Source organism: Glandiceps talaboti, chromosome 16 (genome assembly GCF_964340395.1).
Source record: "Glandiceps talaboti chromosome 16, keGlaTala1.1, whole genome shotgun sequence".
Lineage (NCBI taxonomy): Eukaryota > Metazoa > Hemichordata > Enteropneusta > Spengelidae > Glandiceps > Glandiceps talaboti.
This window is the reverse complement of record NC_135564.1, coordinates 11,708-39,507: the sequence shown is the minus strand read 5'-3', so window position 1 is coordinate 39,507 and position 27,800 is coordinate 11,708. Positions and strand designations below refer to the sequence as shown.

The following is a 27,800-nucleotide window of genomic DNA, read 5'->3' as shown; positions in this document are numbered from 1 at the left end:
TACAATTGTATTTTATGCATCACGTAGTGGTCGTCAGCTGTTTGTTATTGAGCAAAAACATTAAATAGTCACTTCCGGGTATGTGACCTTCATGGTTTGATTTCGGTGCCATCGGTTTGGTCGATACGGAAGAAAACACTGGAAAAATACCGAAAGGTTTCATTGTCACCGTTGTCGAACGTGCGATAAGCGTTCACCCGTGACCCAACCACCAGAAAGAGACATTGGTAGAGCTAGCTGCTGTTAGTGTGTCGTCATCATCGTCGTCGTCGTCATCGTTGTTGTTGTGGTGGTACAAACGCGAAATCCTGCAGGTAACCATTTCGCAATCCAGGGGAATTTAATTCGTAGAAGATGGAAGAAGGAACATCACTAAGTCGAGAGAAGTTTGGTTTCAATATGTTCGTCATATTGCTACTTCTGTTGACAAACTTGGAAGTGGTGATTGGTCAAAGTAAGTGGGTTTTTTTCTAACACTATGGACGAAACAAAGATTTGTGGATGTATAAAAAGAACACTTCACATTTCGGATCAATCATATTACTACCTCAGACCGCAATGTTTCGAAGAATAAATAATACTTGATCACAAGTTCAAATGCTGATGATTCCTTATCGAGACATTACCGTTGCAAATTGAAAGTAAATTGTTTTTTGATGTACTGTCACGAATACACATTGTTGTATGATATGTTGTTGATAGATACCTCATCAGTCATTACACATGCATCACGGTATCGGCTAATACAAATCTGTTGCTTGTGTATCATGAGTATCTGGAACGGAGAAATTTCAGAGTACTCAAGCGATAAAATTTTACAAAGTTAGAAAACGTAATGGCCGTATGCAATTGCAATTCCCCAATTATGGTATGTGAAAATACCGTTTTATAACCGAGCCACCGTTTGAAGCTGTTAATAAACCATTATATGAAACGTTTGCTATGGTAACACAATGACCGGGTATGGTCAATCTGACCATGGCTTGGTCGTCGTATCCATGTTAAATTATCTCAACGAATATTCAAATTATACTGTACAGAACACGAAACACTTGGTAAAGAGTCAAACAATGGTTGAAACTTGTCACGTGATTTACACTATTGTTCCAAAATGAATGACCGTATAAAGGAAAGGTCATCTTAGATCACGACAAGCATACATGTCAATGTTTGTACAGAAATGTAATACACAATGATGACGTAAAAATACACTTCTAAATCATTATAGATTAGTTTATTAAATCTATGCATTGAAACTCCCTACTATATACAGTAAAGGTAAAGTTACATAGTTAACAAATAATTTGTATTCAGTTATCTAATAATTCAATATCTGTATACAATTAATTTTCAAGTAATAATCCATTCTCGGCTTTCTAAGGAGGAATTTAAAACACTAGCAAACCCTGTAGAAAAACAGAATTCATCTCACTCGTTAGATCAACCATGGAATACGCCGCTATCATATGGGACATATCCACACAAGCAAACATAGACACACATTAGAACGTATACAAAGGCAAGCATGCGCAGTAAGATTTATTACAAATAACTACACATCAAGACACCCAGACAGTATCAACAGAATGTTCAAAGAAAATGACATACGTTCACTACAGGAAAGAAGAAGAGAACTTCGTCTCACATTCTTGTTTAAAGTTGCTCGGGGCCTAATACCAGTTATACATCATGACACGTATCTCATACCACAAAGAAGACCAAAGCGGACAATTAAACCCAGGAACTTTGCTGACTACCAACATAGCAACTGTGTGGAGTGGAAAAGTACATGACAAATAACTCTAGCTGCTTTCAAATACCGTACTCAAATACAGAAATTTACAGGAACTCATTTTTTTCTGAAAACAATCAGACTGGAACAAGCTAGACAATAATTTGGTCACATCTGGATCGGTGGATGCCTTCATGGCATGCGTGCAGGGCGACTAAGTGTTTCGCCCTCCTCTTCCATTGATTATTTACCAGTATTGGTAACTTCAACGTATTAGTTCTGATTCTGAGTTAAAACAAAACATCGCTATCTCGATGCAATTATCAAAAGTATACATGCACGCGTAATGCGACAAATTCAAGTTCAAGGACTAGTATAGATCACTGCCGAATTTAAATCCGATGTTTTGAAACGCTTGCATAATTATATACATCAAAGGTGAACAGCGTTATGGCGCCTTTAGTAATTACAAGGGGATCAAGTCCGGTCTGTGGCATAAAATGTTACCCCCCCCTAGTCTGGTGTGCTAAAAAGCCGCCCCCTCAATTGCCATTCTCTAAATCATTACGCCCCTATGTTCTGTTGTTATTTTCTCTATATCTAGTAAGATCCCATCACATCGATAGTTTTTAAAGGCATTTGTTGCTTGTTTCCCACTATTACCACCGCTGTGAATTGTGTTTGTAACATCAAATCAATTACTTTACAATGGTGGCAGTGGTGCGATGTGGTAGCCATAGGATTTGGAACTGGTGGTAGCGATGGCATTATGCCAAAATCACAAAATAATGCAAAGTTAGATACAACAATGGTAAAATGTGACATTGCCGTTTTCTAAAATACATCCCTCCCTGAGGACCACTTTGTAAATAATGGCCCACTCCTAACGCTACTCCTTTATAATTACAGACAGTTCTATGTGTAACACCTGAGCAAAGTGAGATCTATAAAGTTTGGTGTTCCTAATTAAAAACACCATTGTTCACGGTGATGTCAAATGTGTTTTAGTTAGGTATGTTAGGGTCACGAAATTGTCATTTACGATGAGGGAACCCGAAAGTCAATCGTTTCTGGACATGAAAAAAAAGTACAGCTGACATAGTCATATGACGATAATAACGATTATTGCAATATTTGTTTTGCTAATTTTACATGGTAGTACCTTTACTCCTGAGGGCACTTTGGTAAAGCTGTGACAAGACAGCCTTTGTAAAATAGTCTCGTACATTGTATGTAAATTGATGATCGATATATGTATCAAACGACTTTATGGAACACGTACATGTAGTCTCTCGATGTCTGTCGCTGACACACGTTAACATTTGTTGTGCAGTAAATATTGAAATCACTATTAATTTTATTTGCTTTAATCTTCCTAATTTCTCTGGACTGTAGGCTTCATGGTAGTATTGCTACCTCTATCACCATATCAGCCACATTCACTACCACTAGTACTGCCGATGGACAGTGGACCCAATTACATGTACTTCACATATATCGATGACCAGAATATACTGTGAAATAAGTGAAATGCACGTTATGTTTGGGAAGTAATCAAACTGATTAAAAAAACACTGATTTTAGGCAAAAGTTTTGTCCAGAATATTAAAGGGGAAGACCACTTATTTATTTACCTATTTATTTATTTATTTATTTATTTATTTATTTATTTATTTGAGATGTCTACAGTATTACCGCATTTACAGACACTTAGAAATGGGAAAAGACTAAAATGCATTCAATATTTACAAAACTAATAAAAAAATAAAAAAGTACAAAAGATAATACCACAACTCCGTTAAATTCACAAATAAACTATTTCATTTAGGACACTTTTTCTAGAAACTATTGAGTAGAATTAAAACGAGCCACAAAAGTGTAGTGGCAACGGAGATTCCTGGAGGGATTCATATAAATCAATGATACAAGAACTGTCATGGAAATACTTGCAGGTACGCTTTATCTAACCAACTAGCTTGTAAGCCTTTTTGAAGATGCCCTGAATATGTAACTCCCAGCTTAAATTAGTTCAGAGGACAACGCCAAGATCTTTGACTTGGTTTACACGGTTGGTTTTTGGTGCCGTTAGTAGTCTAAAACAGTCTAGATCATTAAAAATTGTCTTAAAAATCTTGGAGTCTTCTGCATTCTGCGAACACTTAGACGACTTAAGAACATCGGGAAAATCGTTTATATACATATTAAAAAGAAGCGGACCCAAGATGGAACCCTGAGGTACACCTGATATACCTTTTGCCATTTGGATGACGTACCTTCAATGACAACACGCTGTTGTCGATTATTTAAATAACGAAACTATTCAAGACATCCACTGACACTGTACTGTACTGTACTGTACTGTACTGTACTGTACTGTACTGTACAGGTACTGTACTGTACTGTACTCTACTCTACTGAAAGAAATACAATGTACATATGCAAACCTTTTTAGTGAACCGTAACACCTTGTTAAAGGTCTGGGAACATAATTTATTCAGAACATTGACTGACAATTGAAATGACGCAAATGCTTAATAATACATCATGCAAAACGAAGTAATCGTCAATAGTTTTTGCCTGACTACGTATCTTCTTAATTAACCATTTGGTATGTTGTCATGGTAAAGCATTTACTTTGAAAAGATCATGGACCATGGGTCCCTAGTACTCCATACGGATTTTTAAATTCTGACAGGTGATCGAGTCAAATGTCGTTCAATTGACTGCAATGTTCCCTTTTTGACTGTTGTGAATAATTTTTCGCATGAATTGTACCCAGTAAGCTTACCGTACATGTAGTCAAAACACTTTACTGAGAAATATTGTAAATAGATAGCATGAATTATAACGAATAGAAATCCTAACAAGCCGTCATTACGTTTTCATGTTAGATTGCAGTCGTCCAGACGTAGAGGGGAGTCCAATTTCCGATGGTCGCCTTCCACAGTTAAATCCTGATCAGCTACAGTACATAGAGAACGAATCCGTGACATTTAATTGCAGTGAGTCCAATGATATCATATTTGGTCCGCCAAACGTTGTTTGTGAAAGTGATGGCAATTGGAGCATCGATTTGTTTCCAAAGTGTCTTGGTGAGTTGTACTTCATTTTCCCATTGGTTGATATTCCCTACGGCCAATCTTTTCTCCACATGTTGCATAGGGGATCCAAAGTGAGAGTGATTTTGCCTCAGCAGCATTTCTCAGGCCAGTGTCATGCTTAATACGAAGCCTAGAAAATGAACTTTACCAACACACGACCTCTCTAGATTAGAGATATTGGTATGCTACCGCGATTGATTGCTTTTAAACTAGTATGGTTATTTATTCTATAGGTCGTCAAATATGTCTCGCTTTCGTTTCTTGTGTACTTAAATAAATGTATTTTTGGTTGCGTTTGTACATGTTCTTAGCCATGTGTAGCGATCCAGGATCACCAGAAGGGGGAAACAAAACTGGAACTTCTGAGTACACTCCTCACAGCGTGGTCAACTTTGTCTGTAATCAACAAAGCGACACCCTACTTGGCTCTGATACAATTACTTGCATTGATGGCCAATGGGATGGAGATGTGCCTGAATGTTTAAGTAAGTGTCAGTTCTATTTGAAAACGTAACTGGATCACAATGAAGAGAAATGTAAAAAATGAAGAAAAATGCAATTCGTTTAAAAATGATACACCGAAGTGCTTACTTGCCACATAACTGTATACCTAAAGATTCTAGGACAAGTTACAAGATTTGGCTATTAAAAGATTGAACAAATATGAAAAATTATAATTATCATTTCGCTCACAGCTAAATCAAGAGACAGATTTTGATTGGTGGAGATATTAACATCCGACATTTTACATCCGACAATTGTATATTTTCTGTCTGACAATATGTCTGTCTTCAAGGTGGTTGCTCTGATCCTGGTACTCCTAGCAATGGTACACAATTTAAAACAGACACGTCTTTTAAACATGGTGGTACTGTCAATTTTACGTGTGATGAAGGCTACTTCAGGGTTGGTAATGAAGCACTATATTGTACAAGCGGAAAATGGAGCGGTGATATACCATCCTGTGAGGGTAAACTAACTTTTACATATACACTTACACTGGACTTGTGCCTATGATGTACTAGGCAATACCATTTTGGTCTCAAAATGTGCAGGGTCAAGTTTTTACTGTATAATAATATCAAGGTACATAAAACGACGCGTTACATACATAATTGTACCACAGTACATCAGTATTCTCGTAAACCAGAGGTGTGTAGAGTGTTTGTGGTTTTACGACGATGACAAGACAGGAGTCACATAAGCTTACATATGAAAATGTCAACTCATATGCTTTATGTTATACATAATTCAAACGTATTTTTATACATTTGACACAGTTGTTCTAATGTATGATACTGTTTACTTCACCGTGCTTTACTTTTATTTCGAATCCGATAGAGTCTACAATGTCGCGTGATTAACCTGTCAGATGACGACATCTGCACACTTACAATTTAATGCACGATGTAATCATTACACCTTGTAAAACACTAGTTTGCCGCATTATGTTACGCTGAGTGGAACATTTTGCCACGTGTCTTATATAACTACTGAATACTATTACATACTGCTATTACATACAATAATTGGAATACATATGAACACACCACAAGAAACTGAGTTGCTATTCTTCATTCTTTTATTCTTTTATGATGATATGCAGATATGAATGAATGTAGCTCTGAACCTTGCTTTAACGGTGCTGAATGTGTTAACCAAGTAAATATGTACAAATGTCAATGCGTCACTGGTTTTGAGGGAACGAACTGTGAAGATGGTGAGTGTTCTTGTATCTTCATTTAATTTACAGATATTCCAAACAAATGCCACACGTTTCAAAATAAATCGGCAAGAATGTAGCGAGATTTTCGTTGTGCGTGTTACAGTATCACAATTGTTAGACACTGAAATCAATCGAAATGCATCTAACCACACACACACACACACACACACACACACACACACACACTCGTAATAATTTAAAATGTATCTATTTTATAGTAGTATCGACAGTGAAAACTACGACTCTTGCAACTACTGCACCAACTACTTCATCGTCAACTGAATCAACAACTGCATCGACTAGCAAAGCCCCAAAGAGAACCACTGAAGTAAGTACTACAGGAGAAGACATTACCAACTCCCCAAAGTCTACTTCAGCTGTGACAGGTAAGACTTGCAGCATGACAAAATACACAGTTCAATGCCAGCGCCAATGCCATATATATATATATATATATATATATATATATATATATATATATATATATATATATATATATATATATATATATATATATATATATATATATATATATATATATATATATATATATATATATATATATACCAAGCATCGAGCACTCTATTCTACGAGTTTGATACTATTTACTATATATATATATATATATATATATATATATATATATATATATATATATATATATATATATATATATATATATATATATATATTGTGTGTGTGTGTGTGTGTGTGTGTGCGCGCGCGTGCGTGTGTGTTATTGCGACGCGGTAGTAATAAAGAGGCACAGGATGAGACAGACAGATAGGAAGAGAAACACACACGCAGGCAAGCACACACGCAGACGCAGACATACATACATACATACATACATACATACATACATACATACATACATACATACATACATACATACATACGTACGTACAGATAATTTTTTTAAGCAGACAAACAGGAGACAGACAGACAGACAGACAGACAGACAGAGTTATTGTGTTAAATCATTTACGAAAGTACTTTACTGGTATTACTCTTATGGTGATTTATAAAACACTTTTATGTCAGAGTAACTGACAGACTGACAGCAACAGTGACAGTGATAGAATAACAGCTACAGTAACAGCATGGCAGTGACAGTAACAGAATGGGATTATGCCAAAATTACAAAATAATGCAAAGATACTGTAGATAAAAATGAGTCAAAGTAAAATGTCATCCTCCCCTAATTTCAATTTTCTAAAATATTGCCCTCCAAACAATTCGTCCAGCCCTTCCCCTTGTAATTACTGAAGGCTCCCTAACAATAAATACATGTATTTATATAGCTGGCACGACAACTTATTTATCATATATGACAAGTACCGAGGGGAGTACAATGACAAAGAGCTCTGCCGTGTCAACATACTCCACAGCTGTGAAAGGTATGATCGTATATCGATAGCAAAAATCTATGGAAGTAATTCCGTATGTCAGATGTGAATTCCTTTTTAAAAGAGAAAAGAAATGCTCCCAGTATTTGACAATAACAAGTGTATAATCTGACTGTTATCGCTTTGAAGCAAAGAAAGATTCAGTGCATAACATGTTAGTATTCATTTTGAAATAATGCACCACATGTGTTTGCAAAACCAGTAAATTCATTTTGGAAACAAACATGTGATCGTCAAAAATGCGAGTACACAGTTTGTTCATACGTGCGTAGAATTAGCCTGGAATATAAGCACTCTGGCAGACAGATATTTTTTGCTTTTTGCGGAAGAGCGGAGTCTATTAATATTTAATTGATTTCAGGGCAGTGGACAGTTCAATTAATAACAATGTAAGCTTGTTATATACAACCCAGTCTGATACATCAAATGTGTAGTTTTATAATCTATGCACGCATACTACAACATTATGTTGATCTTTCAACAGCTGCTACCACTGGCAAATCTACGTTGTCGCATCAGATAGCGACAGCACTGTGGAGTTGTCAATTACACAGATCTGTAGGCTCAACACAACCAACTGTATCACTTGGTACAGTAAAATGATGACACACACTCACACATACACACACAAATCCCCCCCCACACAACACCAACACACACCTTTGGGCCTTATTAGCAAAGATATTGAACGACCTGAAAGCACCAAGGAACGTAAAGTTATGCATAGATGCTTTATGAGTATGCATGTAACGATACAGGCATATTATATACAGATATAGACAAATTGATGATGTACCGATGTGAGCATGGAATAGAGAATATTAGTTTGAAATCGTACTTTAACATACATTTAGTATAAATGTTGGGTTACGTAGATATTTTATTTTTGCAGCTAGTACGACTGAGCAAGTGTCAACGCCGTCTAAAAGCATAACTACTGCGGAATCTACAGGACCCATCGCAGAGACACAGAGGTCCACAGAATCACCACAATCAAATATACCACCAGGTAAGACAAAAAATAAGTCATAGACAGACAAACATTGTGTGTGTGTGTGTGTGTGTGTGTGTGTGTGTGTGTGTGTGTGTGTGTGTGTGTGTGTATGTATGTATGTATGTATGTATGTATGTATGTATGTATGTATGTATGTATGTGTATGTGTGTGTATGTGTGTGTGTATGTATGTATGTATGTATGTATGTATGTATGTATGTATGTATGTATGTATGTGTGTGTGTGTGTGTGTGTGTGTGTGTGTGTGTGTGTGTGTGTGTGTGTGTGTGTGTTCTGAGTTGACAGTTGAGAAGCAGACAACAATTGTTTAACCATTTATTATAGTGAGTGACCGTTTTATAACATACCGATGTTGTATTTCAGGTCCAACCAGCCAGACAACAGTGATGATAACCACTGGGATGACAACCACAGTAGATACTGCGCCAACACAGCAAGACACAGATACTCCAACAGTGTCAACAAATCCATTATGTGAGTCATTTACAAATGTAAATGAGTATGTATGTATAATTAAATGGCGAGACGGGTAGATAGACAGAGATGGACAAATCCAACATGAACGAATCTTAGTTTGAAGTCTTACTTTAAAGCTGCACTGACTGCAACTGGAACATTTTGTTGAAATTGGTTTGTTAGATACAATAACTTACTCGTAATATCTTACACCATGAATAGTATTACATCACCTGTGTTAGATACAATAATTTACTCGTAATATCTTACACCATGAATAGTATTACATCACCTGTGTTAGGTATAATAACTTACTAGTAATATCCTACACCATGAATAGTATTACATCACCAGTATTAGATACAATAACTTACTAGTAATATCCTACACCATGAATAGTATTACATCACCTGTGTTAGATACAATAACTTACTAGTAATATCCTACACCATGAATAGTATTACATCACCTGTGTTATATACAATAACTTACTTGTAATATCTTACACCATGAATAGTATTACATCACCTGTGTTAGGTATAATAACTTACTTGTAATATCTTACACCATGAATAGTATTACATCACCTGTGTTAGATACAATAACTTACTTGTAATATCTTACACCATGAATAGTATTACATCACCTGTGTTAGGTATAATAACTTACTAGTAATATCTTACACCATGAATAGTATTACATCACCTGTGTTAGGTATAATAACTTAGTCGTAATATCTTACACCATGAATAGTGTTTAATCACCTGTTGGTGAGCATATATTTTTGAAGATGTACACATGATATGGGAAAATGAATCTAATGAAATTGAATTTGAGTCAGCTTACAAAAAACCTGTGCCTTGAGCGGCGATCACTATTTTAACATGTTCTAGCACTACTTATGGAATAAGACCAACCACTGATTAGAACGTACACTGTCAAATTGTTGGTACATTAACAAGTTTCAGTGAGTAAATTGTGGATGTCTGATCGAAAAATGATACTACAGTTACAAACTATATTCATAACTAAACTTTCGCTCGATTTAAATCTTGCCATTACACTACATACAGATAATATTGACCACTAATTAACAAATGGAATGTCTTTGTATTAGTGAGTAGATCTTTCGTTACCTGACGAACCCAGTTGCAGCTAGTGCAGGTTTAACTAGTACATATTTACTCTTAGCTTATGGAGATATTTTTATTTTTGCAGCTGGTACAACTGAGAAAATGTCAACGCTGTCTCACAGCATAACTACTGCGGAATCTACAGGACCCGTCACAGAGACACAGGGCTCCACAGAATCACCACAATCTACTCTACCACCAGGTAAGACAAAAATAAGAAAGAAAAAAAGAAACACTCGGAAAGAAAGACAGAAAGACTGACTGACTGACTGACTGACAGACAGACAGACAGACAGACAGATAGATAGATAGATAAACATTGTCTGTGAGTATTTCTTCAGAGTTGAAAATTGAGAGACAGAATTAAGTGAGTGATGGTTTTATAACACACAGATGTTGTATTTCAGCTCCAACCAGCCAGACAACAGTGATGATAACCACTGGGATGACAACCACAGTAGATAGTGCGCCAACACAGCAAGACACAGATACTCAAACAGTGTCAACAAATCCATTATGTGAGTCATTTACAAATATCGACATGTTGAATAGATCAAAAAATGACTGATGGTAGAAATCGAATTTCGTTTGAAATATTGTTATTTGAATGTTACTTTGTAATGACACTAACTAACTAATTAACTAACTAACTAACTAACTAACTGACTAACTAACTTACTGACTGACTAACTAAATAACTGACTGACTGACTGACTGACTGACTGACTGACTGACTGACTGACTGACTAAGTAAGTAAGTAAAGTAATGTTACAGTAATGTAATATGATATAATGTAATGCTGTGTAATGTAATGCAATGGCAATCATGCAATAATGTAATCTTTTGCTTGGCGAAATCTCTTCATCAGTGTCTGCACAGAGAGAGCGACCATTATGTGAAATGGCGAAGTCATTAGGAAAATACGTCAGTACAAACCACTTACATGTAAAACTAGCACACATATCTTATGAATATGCATGTAGAATTAAATAGCGAAACAGGCATATATATACAGATATAGACAAAGTCATGATGTACCAATTTAAGCAGGGTATATAGAATGTTAGTTTGAAATCTTACTTTGATATATTATAAATGATTTACTCTCGGGTTACGTAGATATTTTATTTTTGCAGCTGGTACGACTGAGAAAAAGTCACCGCCATCTGACAGCATAACTACCGTGGAATCTACAGGATCCGTCACAGAGACACAGAGGTCCACAGAATCACCACAATCAACTCTACCACCAGGTAAGACAAAACTAACTTAAAGACAGAGACATACAGATAAACATTGTGTGTGAGTGTGTGTGTGTGTGTGTGTGTGTGTGTGTGTGTGTGTGTTCTGAGTTGACAGTTGAGAAGCAGACAACAATTGTTTAACCATTTATTATAGTGAGTGACCGTTTTATAACACACCGATGTTGTATTTCAGCTCCAACCAGCCAGACAACAGTGATGATAACCACTGGGATGACAACCACAGTAGACACTGCGCCAACACAGCTGCAAGACACAGATACTTCAACAGTGTCAACAAATCCATTATGTGAGTCATTTACAAATGTAAATGAGTATGTATGTATAATTAAATGGCGAGACGGGTAGATAGACAAAGATGGACAAATCCAACATGAACGAATCTTAGTTTGAAGTCTTACTCTAAAGCTGCACTGACTGCAACTGGAACATTTTGTTGAAAATGTTTTGTTAGATACAATAATTTACTCGTAATATCTTACACCATGAATAGTATTACATCACCTGTGTTAGATACAATAACCTAGTCGTAATATCCTACACCATGAATAGTATTACATCACCTGTGTTAGGTATAATAACTTACTCGTAATATCTTACACCATGAATAGTATTACATCACCTGTATTAGATACAATAACTTACTTGTAATATCTTACACCATGAATAGTATTACATCACCTGTGTTAGATACAATAACTTACTAGTAATATCTTACACCATGAATAGTATTACATCACCTGTGTTAGGTATAATAACTTAGTCGTAATATCTTACACCATGAATAGTGTTTAATCACCTGTTGGTGAGCATATATTTTTGAAGATGTACACATGATATGGGAAAATGAATCTAATGAAATTGAATTTGAGTCAGCTTACAAAAAACCTGTGCCTTGAGCGGCGATCACTATTTTAACATGTTCTAGCACTACTTATGGAATAAGACCAACCACTGATTAGAACGTACACTGTCAAATTGTTGGTACATTAACAAGTTTCAGTGAGTAAATTGTGGATGTCTGATCGAAAAATGATACTACAGTTACAAACTATATTCATAACTAAACTTTCGCTCGATTTAAATCTTGCCATTACACTACATACAGATAATATTGACCACTAATTAACAAATGGAATGTCTTTGTATTAGTGAGTAGATCTTTCGTTACCTGACGAACCCAGTTGCAGCTAGTGCAGGTTTAACTAGTACATATTTACTCTTAGCTTATGGAGATATTTTTATTTTTGCAGCTGGTACAACTGAGAAAATGTCAACGCTGTCTCACAGCATAACTACTGCGGAATCTACAGGACCCGTCACAGAGACACAGGGCTCCACAGAATCACCACAATCTACTCTACCACCAGGTAAGACAAAAATAAGAAAGAAAAAAAGAAACACTCGGAAAGAAAGACAGAAAGACTGACTGACTGACTGACAGACAGACAGACAGACAGACAGATAGATAGATAGATAGATAAACATTGTCTGTGAGTATTTCTTCAGAGTTGAAAATTGAGAGACAGAATTAAGTGAGTGATGGTTTTATAACACACAGATGTTGTATTTCAGCTCCAACCAGCCAGACAACAGTGATGATAACCACTGGGATGACAACCACAGTAGATAGTGCGCCAACACAGCAAGACACAGATACTCAAACAGTGTCAACAAATCCATTATGTGAGTCATTTACAAATATCGACATGTTGAATAGATCAAAAAATGACTGATGGTAGAAATCGAATTTCGTTTGAAATATTGTTATTTGAATGTTACTTTGTAATGACACTAACTAACTAATTAACTAACTAACTAACTAACTAACTGACTAACTAACTTACTGACTGACTAACTAAATAACTGACTGACTGACTGACTGACTGACTGACTGACTGACTGACTGACTGACTAAGTAAGTAAGTAAAGTAATGTTACAGTAATGTAATATGATATAATGTAATGCTGTGTAATGTAATGCAATGGCAATCATGCAATAATGTAATCTTTTGCTTGGCGAAATCTCTTCATCAGTGTCTGCACAGAGAGAGCGACCATTATGTGAAATGGCGAAGTCATTAGGAAAATACGTCAGTACAAACCACTTACATGTAAAACTAGCACACATATCTTATGAATATGCATGTAGAATTAAATAGCGAAACAGGCATATATATACAGATATAGACAAAGTCATGATGTACCAATTTAAGCAGGGTATATAGAATGTTAGTTTGAAATCTTACTTTGATATATTATAAATGATTTACTCTCGGGTTACGTAGATATTTTATTTTTGCAGCTGGTACGACTGAGAAAATGTCACCGCCATCTGACAGCATAACTACCGTGGAATCTACAGGATCCGTCACAGAGACACAGAGGTCCACAGAATCACCACAATCAACTCTACCACCAGGTAAGACAAAACTAACTTAAAGACAGAGACATACAGATAAACATTGTGTGTGAGTGTGTGTGTGTGTGTGTGTGTGTGTGTGTGTGTGTGTGTGTGTGTGTGTGTGTGTGTGTGTGTGTTCTGAGTTGACAGTTGAGAAGCAGACAACAATTGTTTAACCATTTATTATAGTGAGTGACCGTTTTATAACACACCGATGTTGTATTTCAGCTCCAACCAGCCAGACAACAGTGATGATAACCACTGGGATGACAACCACAGTAGACACTGCGCCAACACAGCTGCAAGACACAGATACTTCAACAGTGTCAACAAATCCATTATGTGAGTCATTTACAAATGTAAATGAGTATGTATGTATAATTAAATGGCGAGACGGGTAGATAGACAAAGATGGACAAATCCAACATGAACGAATCTTAGTTTGAAGTCTTACTCTAAAGCTGCACTGACTGCAACTGGAACATTTTGTTGAAAATGTTTTGTTAGATACAATAATTTACTCGTAATATCTTACACCATGAATAGTATTACATCACCTGTGTTAGATACAATAACCTAGTCGTAATATCCTACACCATGAATAGTATTACATCACCTGTGTTAGGTATAATAACTTACTCGTAATATCTTACACCATGAATAGTATTACATCACCTGTATTAGATACAATAACTTACTTGTAATATCTTACACCATGAATAGTATTACATCACCTGTGTTAGATACAATAACTTACTCGTAATATCTTACACCATGAATAGTATTACATCACCTGTGTTAGATACAATAACTTACTCGTAATATCCTACACCATGAATAGTGTTTACTCACCTGTTGGTGAGCATATTTTTTTGAAGATGTATACATGATATGGGAAAATAAATCAAATGAAATTGAATTTGAGTCAGCTTACAAAAAAACCCGTGCCTTGAGCGGCGATCACTATTTTAACATGTTCTAGCACTACTTACGGAATAAGACCAACCACTGATTAGAACGTACACTGCCAAATTGTTGGTACGTTAACACGTTTCAGTGAGTAAATTGTGGATGTCTGATCGAAAAATGATACTACAGTTACAAACTATATTCATAACTTAGCTTTCGCTCGATTTAAATCTTGCCATTACACTACATACAGATAATATTGACCACTAATTAACAAATGGAATGTCTTTGTATTAGTGAATAGATCTTTCGTTACCTGACGAACCCAGTTGCAGCTAGTGCAGGTTTAACTAGTACATATTTACTCTTAGCTTATGGAGATATTTTTATTTTTGCAGCTGGTACAACTGAGAAAATGTCAACGCTGTCTCACAGCATAACTACTGCGGAATCGACAGGACCCGTCACAGAGACACAGGGCTCCACAGAATCACCACAATCTACTCTACCACCAGGTGAGATAAAAATAAGAAAGAAAGAAAGAAACACTCGGAAAGAAAGACAGAAAGACTGACTGACTGACTGACTAACAGACAGACAGACAGACAGACACAGACAGACAGATAGATAAACAATGTCTGTGAGTATTTATTCAGAATTGAGAATTGAGAGACAGAATTAAGTGAGTGATGGTTTTATAACACACATATGTTGTATTTCAGCTCCAACCAGCCAGACAATAGTGATGATAACCACTGGGATGACAACCACAGTAGATAGTGCGCCAACACAGCAAGACACAGATACTCAAACAGTGTCAACAAATCCATTATGTGAGTCATTTACAAATATCGACATGTTGAATGGATCAAAAAATGACTGATGGTAGAAATCGAATTTTGTTTGAATTATTGTTATTTGAATGTTACTTTGTAATGTAACTAACTAACTAACTAACTAACTAACTAACTAACTAACTAACTAACTAACTTACTGACTAACTAACTAACTAACTAACTAAGTAATGCAATGTTACAGTAATGTAATATAATGTAATGCTGTGTAATGTAATGCAATGGCAATCATGCAATAATGTAATCTTTCGCTTGGCGAAATCTCTTCATCAGTGTCTGCATAGAGAGAGCGACCATTATGTGAAATGGCAAAGTCATTACGAAAATACGTCAGTACAAACCACTTACATGTAAAACTAGCACATATATCTTATGAATATGCATGTAGAATTAAAAAGCGAAACAGGCATACATATATACAGATATAGACATAGTCATGATGTACCGATTAAAGAAGGGAATATAGAATGTTAGTTTGAAATCTTACTTTGATATATTATAAATGATTTACTCTCGGGTTACGTAGATATTTTACCTTTGCAGCTGGTACAACTGAGAAAGTGTCAATGCCGTCTCACAGCATAACTACCGTGGAATCTACAAGGCCCGTCACAGAGACACAGAGGTCCACAGAATCATCACCATCAACTCTACCACCAGGTAAGACAAAAAGATGAGAAAGAAAGGAAGAAAGAAAGAAACTTTTGGAAAGAAAGACAAAGACTGACCGACCGACTGACTGACTGACTGACTGACTGACAGACAGACAGATAGACAGACAGAGACATGCAGGCAGGCATCCTCGATAGACAGACAAACAAACAAACAAACAAGCAAACAAATAAACAAACAAACAGAGAGATAGACCGACAGACATTCAAAACAAACAGACCTGACAGACAAAGAAACAACCAGACAGACATACATTTATTTAATTTATATTCTTTCACACTGAATTTAAAATTTCCTTTTTTTTACTGTAAACTCTCTATATTGTCAATGTATCTTTTTACTGTTCAGTGTAACTTATAAGCCCTTTGGGCTGGGGATGTTTCATTAGGTCCTGACCCTGAGGTTATCAGTTTTGCACTAATTTTTTGTAGTTTTTGGGAGTTCTGGCCTTCAGTTCGATAAATAGATCTAACTGATTTAACACAAACTCTCTGTGGTGGTGGTGATATTGGGAAACACCAAATGCCTTTAAAAACTATCAATGTGATGGGAATCTTACTACAGAACCTGCCTTTAGTGGGATTTGAACGCAGAACCTCCTGACTACTAATCTTGAGCTCTAACAAGTACGCCACAGGGAGGCTGTTAAAAATGCTTTCAATATTTGAGCAGGGGGGTGGTCATAGTTTAGAGATTTATAGAGAAAGGAAATTGAGGGATACCTTTTAGCATATATCGGACTAGGGGAGAGTCACATTTTATGCCATACACTGGAGTTGATTTCCCCGACCCCCTTTCTAATTACTTGAGGCTCCCCAAGTTAGCATTTAACCTGCACAATATACATCCATACTCAAATGTGTATATTTTCTGATAATGCTTTGTTAGAATAGTTTCACAATCATCCACAAAAAACAGAGATAGGTAGAAGAGACCAGACGACTGAGAGGGTAGGAGGGGCAATGAAATTTTGACAATATTCACATCAATATACGATTGATATCACGGTGTTGGTGTTCAATCGACATTTCTGAAACTGTTGATGTTTGAATGAATGAGCACGTGACAGTGTGTTTACTTAGAATAGCATAATATCGATGGGTATACAGGGAACCTTGCGCACCCCTGTAACATTCACATACCTAGGACAGGGTTTGGGCACATAGCTGTAACAGCTCAGTGGTGCCACGGGGATTGTACCAGCTACGTGTACAATATCCCTGTAACAGCTCTGGCCAACACGCTAGGTGTGATATACCTAGATTTGACAGATGTGTAACTGGTATGCCAAAATCAATTTAACATGGATGTGAAAAATAGCAATGCAACATAGGTTTTTATAACATCCGCGTACACAAGCTTTTTCCCACGGTCATGTACCAGCTATGTTAGCATAGCTGTAACGTAGGTATTTCCCATAGCCATGCACCAGCTATGTGAGCAATGCTAGTCAGATATGAATGAAAGGGTTGCTACAGGGTATTATTCCATCATAGCTGTTGCATGTATGTGCACAACTGTGTGCTATGTGTGCAGTACACAGCTATGGTACAGGGATGTGCAAAACAGTCAAGACACAGAGGCGGTATTCCACACATCCATACAACAGGCATATTTTTCAAAATCATGTACCAGGACTGTGAAAAATATACCCTGTAACGGGCTGTGAGGCACACAGCTGGTACATAGCTGTTCTCTTCTTCCTAGCACTAGGTTGTGGGATGTGCACATCCTAGTGCTAGGATGTGCAAGGTTCCCTGTGTTAACATGACATATATTTGATATGAAATGTCGTTTTAATGAAAAGATGTAGAGAGAAAAGTATGTATCTCACGTAAGAGAAATGTAAATGGAAAACTACAGGCAGATAGAGAAAGAGAGACTGGAGTACACAATAACATCATAAGTTGGTGTATCATTGCTATACTTATACATTACAGCTGGTACAACCAAGGAACAAACACCAACACATAACGTTCAAACTACTGTCGGGTCAACACATGTACAAAGTTCTACAACCTTGTCAACTACTGTACAAGGTATGTGGTGTAACCAAATCACGACAGCACTGTGTCTTTACTCTTGATTTCCTCTTGTTGTTTTCTTTGGTTTTGTTTTACATCGCCTAATCTTAGCAATAATCAGTAAACGTATTCTACGTTGTAATGTCGAGTCCACACATCCGCAATGCACTACAGTGCCAGTAATGTCAACTACCGTTCAAAGTATGATGTAACCAAAACCATAATTTCATCTGATTTTTTTACGCACTGTGTAACATTACCAATAATCGATAAATATATTCTATGTTACAGGTGGTACTGTCGGGACCACACATCCACAAAGCGCTACACTGTCAGTAATGCCAACTACCACAAAAGGTATGTAATGCAACTAAAATCACGACTGTGTCCCGATTTGTTGTTTTTTGTTGTTGATTTTTCGCACTGTGGAACTTTGCAATAGTCAATAAACGTATTCTCCTTTACAGCTAGTACAACTAAAGAACATCAAACATTAACATATGACGTTGAAACTACTGTCGGGTCAACACTGGCAAAGAGCTCCACAGTAGCAGGAATATCAATTACTGTACAAGGTATGCGGTGTAACCAAAACCACGACTGCGCTTTCTCGATTTGTTCTTGTTTTTCTCTTTTGATTTTCTTTGCATCGAGTAATCTTAGCAAATGTATTCCCCTTACAGCTGGTACAACTAAAGAACAATTGCCAACACAAGACATAGAAACTACTGTCGGGTCAACACCAGCACAGAACTCCGTAGCCTTGTCAACTACTCTGCAATGTATGTAGTGTAACCGAAATCACGACTTTGTCTAAGGTGGTTGTAGTGGTGGTTTATTCTTAGTCATTTTTTGAATGGCGTAAACATAGCTATAATCAATAAACGTATTTTCCCATACAGCTGGTACAACTAAAGAACAAACACCAAAGGAAGACGCTGAAAGTACTGTGGGGTCGACACGGGTACAGAGCTCCACAGTATCCGGAACATCGACTACCATACAGGGTATGTACATGTAACCAAGATTACGGTTATGTCTCAAATTGTTGTTATTGTTGTTGTTTCGTTTGTTTATCGCATCGTGTAACCTCAGCAAAAACCAATCTACTTGTGTGTATCATTTACAGCTGGTATAACTAAAGAACAAACGTCAACTCCTAACGTCGAAACTACTAGTGTCAGGTCAACACAGACACAAAGCTCCACAGTATCAACTACGAAGTGTATAGACGATCCATGTGATTCAAATACACAGTACTGTGTTGATAATACGACTGGGTATAATTGTCGTTGTAAAGCAACAACACGAAGAAAGGATAACGATTGTTTATGTAAGTACCCAATACGTGTTAGCTTGTCTAAACCGTTTCGTGCTAAAGTACTGAATAAACAAGAATTGAAAATCAAAATTGCACCTTTCATGTTGAAATAATTTTGTAGTTAAATCCCAGGGGCTTGGAATTGGCCATATTTGTTTACAAATAGTTTTTTTTTTATTGTTTACGTTCTTTCTTTACAAAAAACTGTTTTTTATTTACCTTTATTTGCTCTTTAAAATATCTTTCCCTACAAGGTGCCATGTAATAAAGTAATGATTTGAAAATCTGGTGTTGTATTTTTTTCTAAATCAATTTCAACTTGTTCTTTTGTTGGTTTGAATAAACCAGCTTTACTCTGACTACCTTATTAATTCTTTATGAGTTTGTTCTACTGAGCGGCCTCAACCATTAGCCTTTCCTCATCCCACTCTAATTACATGGTGAGTGGGGGGGGGGGGAGAAAGGGTCAACGGTTTATAACTTACAACTACAACTGTACACCAGATTTTCAAATCAGTACTTTATTACATGGCACCTTGTAGGGAAAAAGATATTTTAAAGAGGAAAAAGAGGTAAATAAAAAACAAATTTTTGTAAAGGAAGAAAGTAAACAAAAAACAACTATTTGTAAACAAATATGACCAATTCCTGGCCCCTGTGGTTAAACCGTGCTTTACAACTGTAAGCTTACAGTCAAGTTTCATCAAGAGCATGACACAAAGTCATATATTACTAGTAAGCAACTTATAAATAGTTTTAGAATTGTTTCAAATAAAAGTATCCGTCAGCGTCTTACTTCAACTATGTCTTTCAACAGTGGTGAAAACATTCCGTGGTGGATTTAAGATGAAAGATGTCAACTTTAGTGACGATTTAAACGATCCAGATTCATCCAAATACAAATCACTGGTAACGACTGTAACTACCAAAGTATGTATAGGTACCTATATTTCACTCTACAGCTTTACCTCTAGAACGGTACAGTATCCCTGGAGGGAGGAACGATTTCTTTGGTTCACAGCGAGAATACTTGTAGCAAGCATATTTTCGTCTCCTTAGTGATCATTGGTATATCATCATACATCGTCCTATAAAGGATATATTTAGGACCTGCACACCCTTGAAAATGTATCCTTGTACCCATACCCCACATCCCTTGTACCCATACCCCTTGAACCCATACCCCACACCCCTTGTACCCAAACAACACTCACCTTGTACCCATACCTCACACCCCTAGTACCCATACCCCTCACACCCCAGTACCCATACCCAACACCCCTGACCCCACACTCCTTGTACCCATACCTCACACCCCTTGTACCCATACCCCACACCCCTAGTCCCCACACCTCACACCCCTTGTACCCTCTTTTGAACACTCTCCAATGTCGACATCAATTTGTCAGAGAGCCCTCCTTGCATAACAACACTGGAGAATTCAAGACATGAACAGACTAATGAAATGTAAATAAGCTTTAAATCTTCGTTGCTAGCACCATACCTATTCAGGACTCTCATGATATATAGGCGTTTTGAAGCTTTCCTTATCATCTCACTTATATGTGTGTCCCATTTTAAGTTGTGGGTTACATTGAGACCTAAGCATTTGCAAACATTTACAACTTCTAAGGTCGATTGACCAATTACAAGGGGAGAAAGATGTACACCAGACTTTGAAACACAACCTTATTTCTTGACATTTCTTTGGCATAAATTTAAACTCATATTGTTGTCACTTGTGAATTCTGCTTGTAAACAAGAATTACTGGTATCGTCACAGTGAAATTGTTCGGATATTGTAGTATCGTCCATAAAATAAAGTGCGAGTTTACAATGGGAACCTGGATATCATTAATCACCAAATTGAATAGAATAGGGCCGAGTTTTGTACCTTGTGGTGCGTCAGCTTTGACGTGTTCCCATGTTGAGGATGAATCATTCAAAATAACCATTTGCTTCCTGTCTATAAGAAAGTAAGAAAGTGAGCAACCCATTTCACAAGATTGGGATTGACGTTTAAGTTAACCAGTTTTGACATTAAAATGTTGTGATCAATTTTATCAAACGCCTTGCTGAAATCCAAGAAGCAAACTGTTATCATATGTCTGGGGTTTTCTAGTTGATCGATCCATGTTTGTATCGTGTCCACCATTGCTAATGTCGATGACGATTTCTTGGTACCAGCATACTGTTTACAGTCTACCTTTCCTGTTACTTCCTGCTTTATCCATTTCTCAATGATTCCATGACCTTACCAATAGTGTTAGTTAGTGAAATACGTCTAACGTCATTTACAGATGCCAGGTTGTTTACTTTTGGAAGGGGAACAGACTTTTCGGCGAAATTCCATGAGAATCTTATTAGGAATCCTGTCGGGGCCAACTTTCTTAATCACGATGAGTGATTTCAGCAGCTTGACTTGACCATTGTAGGTTGCAGTTGGTAGGTAGTTGCCATCAGGTAGAGTGTTGATGAACGTGTCATAATGTAGGGGTTCATAGTCTCTTGTAATGTTAATGAAGTGGTCGTTAATAGCCTCTGCTAAGTTGTTGTCGTGGAGACGCGTACCGTTGATTTCTAATTGTATGGACGATGTACTTTTAGTTTCTCTATTTAGCTTATTTATCATTTCCCACCATTGTCTGCTGTCTCCGCCTTTATGGTTACCAATATTTTCCTTGTAGTACGACTTTCTATTGGACTCGATGGCCTTTTTGACTTTATCCCTCCAGTACTAGAGTCTGTAATTGAGTAGTTTCCCATTTCTGTATGCTTTCTGCCTTTTCTTTTATCATTGACTTAATTGCTGATGTCATGAATGGTTTATCGGACTTGTGGACATTGATAATCTTTTCCGGAAAACACTTGTTGATTGCTGTTGTCGTTGTGTTTAAGAATTGGTTTGTCTTTTCTTTACATGCCTGGCTTTGGAAAACTTCCTTCCAATCATGCTTGGTGCTTGGTAATCCAACTGATCAAATTGCCTGGTATTCAGGTTTTTTATGTGATGTGAAATCATGACTCCCCAGAACCCAAAGTTGATAAAAACACACACCTGTATTTATTGGAGTAGTGTTCCTCTTTAACATGACCCATTCATGTTAAAACGTATTGTTGTTTTATCACACAGGTAGATACTCTAATGATCAATATCAACAATTTGTACGTGACGTCAGATATTCTTGGATTTAAACCTGGCAGTGTTGTCGTAGACTTCATCAGTTCGTTTGATGTTGAAGCTGTTGTTACTACCGAAGACATCGAAAATCGTTTCGTTGTAGAAGCAAACAGTACGAATGGCGTCTTTTCGAATTTCGCCATAGATGAGATGTCGTTTATAGGTAATGTATACCTATATACAATAACGTCAATATATGTGACATATCACCAATCCTAGTAAATATATTACGAGTGGTTGGAGGATAATATGTAATACTGTCATAGTAAATGCCAACCTTTTATTTAAAATTTAACGTTTGGTCATATTCCACTACCTTTTACAGGTTAAACAATGTAAAAAACGTTAACTGGGAGCATTTCAAACAATTATGTAAAGTTGTTCCAAAATTTTTGTAATAATTTATAAGAACAAATCGGGGATTTAACATCGAGTAGTTAATTAAATTGGCTTATTTGAATCGACGCATTTTTGATTAAAAAGAAAATGTTGTGGATGGAGACACCAGTAACCAAGACTAATTATAATTACACATGATTACCAGCATTAATCTCCTGGCGTTGAAGGCGCTCTCATTTTTCAATAGTTATAACTCCCTTATAATATATGAAGTGCTGTGTGTTGGTGGATGTATGCACTTTACCGGGTGCTGTCTAGTTTAAAATGTATTGTTTGTAAACACAGAATCAGACTAAACTTAACCATAATTGATTAATAAATTCAATTTATTTAAGAATTTAACGACACAGTGTGTGTAATACCGGGAGGGCATGATTGTTCAGAAGATGCAAGTTGTGTCAACACTTCTGATGGGTCGTTTACCTGTGTATGTATCAGTGGATATGAAGACGAATCAAAATATGATACTAGGCCTGGTAGGCAATGCATAGGTGAGAACGAACAAATATTCGTCGAATCATACAACATCGATTGCTCGCTCCATGCTGCTTTCTAAAAATATCCTCCTCAAAACTACTAATTATATTTGATGAATCTGTCCTCAACAGGAATACCTTAAGTTATTATTTCACATGAGACCCGCTTCTTTCATTTGAGACTGTTATTGGAAATCAATGATCGCAAATAAAGCATCTTGTTAGTCTATATTTGAACCTCACCGAAAGCTGAATCCTATCCTATTTACTCAAAAGTGGGTCTCATGTGAAATAATATGTGTTTAGGGTAAAATAGACAATAGACAAGAAACTATTACATAGCCACTTTAGGAAACAATAGTAAGAATATAACTACTTTTGTTTACCCAAATAGGGTGTAACATACTTTCAATACATAACAAAACAACGACAGCAAGGATGTAAACAGCAATGATATTAGAAAACCACAAGGCGCAGCGAGCATGTAATTGATTGATTGATTGATTGATCGATCGATAAACTTATTTTGTGTCATCTTGATGAATTAACTGATTTATTGCTGTTGCACTGCTCATTATTTTCATATTTTCATGTTCTTGTGGAGTCATGATGGGTGAATGGTTAGAGTGGCCGGCTTTGAATCTGCAGATTGCAGGTTCGAGCCCCGTCGCTGCCATTTGTTTCTGAATGGCTAAAATCCTTGGGCAAGGTTTGAACCACGATTGTGCCTCAGATAACCCAGCTGTATAATTGGGTACCTGGTTATAGATTTAGGTCTATGCTAGGGATAATAATAACTCGACCCTCATGAAAAGAGGCATTATACCTATGAGGCTATCGAGTCTAAATAAGGATTATTATTATTATTATTATTATTATTATTCTTTGTGTTTTATTTCAGTCTCAATGATTCAAGATCATTCCACCTTTTTCACACCGATTGTGATAACATCTATCGTCGTAGCGGGTGTTCTTTTTCTTTCGTTATTTCTATTCGTAACACATTACTGTTTATTAAGCCGAAAGGATGCTACTGTTGTCAGAGTCCCCTTTGAGGAGGACTTCCACTCGGCAGTTCATCCATTGGTGGATCCTGGCGTTCATCACAATATGTCACACCAAATGTATGAGTATACCTCAACGTTACAAGTTGAAGATGACATTAGGAGAGTTGATTGCCCTAGTGACAAAGTTGATGATGGTAACGGATCAACACTAGCAATTCCCAAATATGGAGCTGAATCCTATGTTGAAGATGAATCTGTTGACAATAGATTGGATAGTCTATTGCGACAGGTGAAGCAATCGTCTATGTTAATGCAAACGGTGCGTAATAATGACGTTTTTTTTAAATAGTTTTTTTTTGCATTTTATCTAAACGTTTATACCAGTACAACTTGTTTTAGTTGTTTTATATAAGGATCTCATTTGACGAATCGTTTACGTAATCATGTTGTAGGATATCTAAATGTTAAATGTATAAGTTTATCACTTTTCTGCTTTTTTGTTGTTCTGTTGTGTTGTCCTTATAAAAGACTTTCAACATTACCTACAGACACTTTTGATTTCAACCATGCTAAATTTCTACATCGTGTTCGATCGTTATTCAAGGGGGAACCGATTCATGACATGTCCAGAAGCCCAGAGATATCCAGTGATCGATTGGAAACACGGAGTACTGACAATGAATTCATGCGTCCCTATATTGCAACTGGCGACGAAGAGCAATATCTCCAAAGACGGGACTATGAGGTAAGACAACCATGAATTATGTAGTCAGTCGTTTGTGGCGTCGCTCAATATCATCTACGGTAAAGGGCAGACAATTATAACTCCATCAAGGCCCGTATACTTAATACAGTGCAGTTCCATGATTCTCTTGGATGTGCTCTACCTCATCCCACTATAGTGGACTGATGTTCTACATATTTGATTATTGTTAATGTTATTTGGCTTATTGAATGTTATACCAAAAAGTGTAATGTGATAAAATCCTTCCATTTCCGAACAGTGCTTAATAGTAATAATTTTATTTCGTTATTTAAGGGGCGAAGACGAGACATACCACTACGGGACTACACGGAGGATTATTATCGACCACCAAGAACGCAAGGAAATTACATATTACCAGATATTAGAACACGGTTAAATAACCTACCATACCAAATTCCTCGCCCTTCTACTGAAACTTTACCATAACGTTACCATCGTCATCAACCACAGAAAACATGTAAAATATGTGTATCGTCGCTCATATCACTGGCAATAGACTAAGTGATGGGTAACGATAACGCAAGGTGGTTTAAAAGAAGTCGGCTGTATCGCAGTTGACAAAATATGAATACCGAAGTCTTTGACAAAATGGGGCTACCTTAGATGTACACTGATTCCATGGTTCGGGCTGGTGTTTGTTTGCTTAGTTTTTTTTTGTTTATTAAAAGATGGTCACTGTACTTTTAAACGTCGCATAGGAGCACATATCTAAGATACTACTACACAAGGTATAATCCTTTGAAGTGCAAAGAAAATCCATGGTCAGCAGCCAATGAAAGTCAACTTCTTAGAATCTTAAAGTTTAACACACACTCTATTCCCATATTGCATGTGTACCTAAAAACACAGTCAATGTACTGAACAATTATCTCCTGTATTTTGTTCTTCAATTTCTAGGGCTTTCCATAGGCAACTTTCCAGGAAGATGGTAAAATATGTCAGATGCTATACCTTGTGTAGTAGTATGCATCCTGTTACTGTTTATATCATTAACTAAATAAAGAGCTCGCACTCTGTAAGTGATGTTTGTGTGTTATCTTTATGGTGTTTATCGCAACATGAAACCTTGTGATCAGGCTCACTGATCTTGATGATATTTGATAGCTTTGACTAGCATTTGGGAAAAGCACTGTAATATTAATCGTCTATCTTTCGGCAAGAAATACAGCAAACAACGCATCTGTAATTGAAATGACATATGAGAACACTGTTAGTTAACATTTGAACAGTTTTCATGGCTGCTCCAGATGTTTCTATAAGGCAGAGAGATTCCTTGGGTTATCAAACTTAACCATAGTACACAATTAAGTTGTGTATTAATCATATAGTGTCTTAAACGTCAGTTGCCATTTCTGCAGTTTATCCATATAGGATTATTTCCATGATAGACATATGTAGGTGAGATTCAATGGTCGTACTGATGACATACATTATCACTAGCTGACCATGGCACGTCTTGAATGCCAAACTTTGAGATTCGACATGATGAAGTAATGACATAGAGGCAGATGCACTAGGTCAATGACAACAGAAGGCAGCCTATGGTGGAGTATTAGGGCCATTATTTTGTACAACTTATTTGGCTCCTTGACAACTTATTTGACCCGTCTCAACAACTTCTTTTGCTCCTCGATAACTTATTTGCCTCGATGACTTCTTTCACGTATGTACTTTGTCACAGGTACAGAAATTTAAACTTTATCTGAATATTCAATAAGCTATTTATTATTTAATGTATTTGTTGTGATCTTGTCCATTATTACTGTCTGACGATCGTTCCGTGTACGTTCACGGTGACACAACATAGTCAGTGTCACTTTTGAGCTAATAATTCTATTCAAGCATAGGCATATTCAAAATATACCGTCAGCATTGACGATAGTTTTGAATATTGTAAATACCAAATAACACCATTACTTATGACACCTCTTGAATAGGATTAAGCTCACAAG

General features: G+C 36.6%; 1 protein-coding gene across 6 annotated transcripts; it reads left to right on the top strand.

Moving 5' to 3' along the window:
• On the top strand, positions 1–27,581 carry LOC144447380 (uncharacterized). 6 transcript variants are annotated; one of them, XM_078137375.1, is made up of 31 exons: positions 1–454; positions 4,624–4,824; positions 5,145–5,318; positions 5,630–5,803; positions 6,440–6,553; positions 6,781–6,945; positions 7,864–7,959; positions 8,861–8,977; positions 9,347–9,457; positions 10,658–10,774; positions 10,980–11,090; positions 11,710–11,826; positions 12,011–12,124; positions 13,089–13,205; positions 13,411–13,521; positions 14,141–14,257; positions 14,468–14,581; positions 15,547–15,663; positions 15,871–15,981; positions 16,546–16,662; positions 18,615–18,713; positions 18,990–19,055; positions 19,382–19,480; positions 19,601–19,705; positions 19,828–20,031; positions 20,837–20,949; positions 23,153–23,363; positions 23,935–24,090; positions 24,977–25,401; positions 25,687–25,827; positions 26,122–27,581. In XM_078137375.1, the coding sequence occupies exons 1-31, from the start codon at positions 355–357 to the stop codon at positions 26,272–26,274; spliced, it is 4,287 nt and encodes a 1,428-aa protein (XP_077993501.1). In that variant the 5' UTR covers positions 1–354; the 3' UTR covers positions 26,275–27,581. The 6 variants fall into 6 exon arrangements, with proteins under 6 accessions (XP_077993501.1, XP_077993500.1, XP_077993502.1 ...); XM_078137374.1 differs by having other exon boundaries at positions 6,778–6,945; XM_078137376.1 differs by lacking the exon at positions 7,864–7,959 and having other exon boundaries at positions 6,778–6,945.
• The last annotated feature ends 219 nt before the right edge of the window (positions 27,582–27,800 follow it).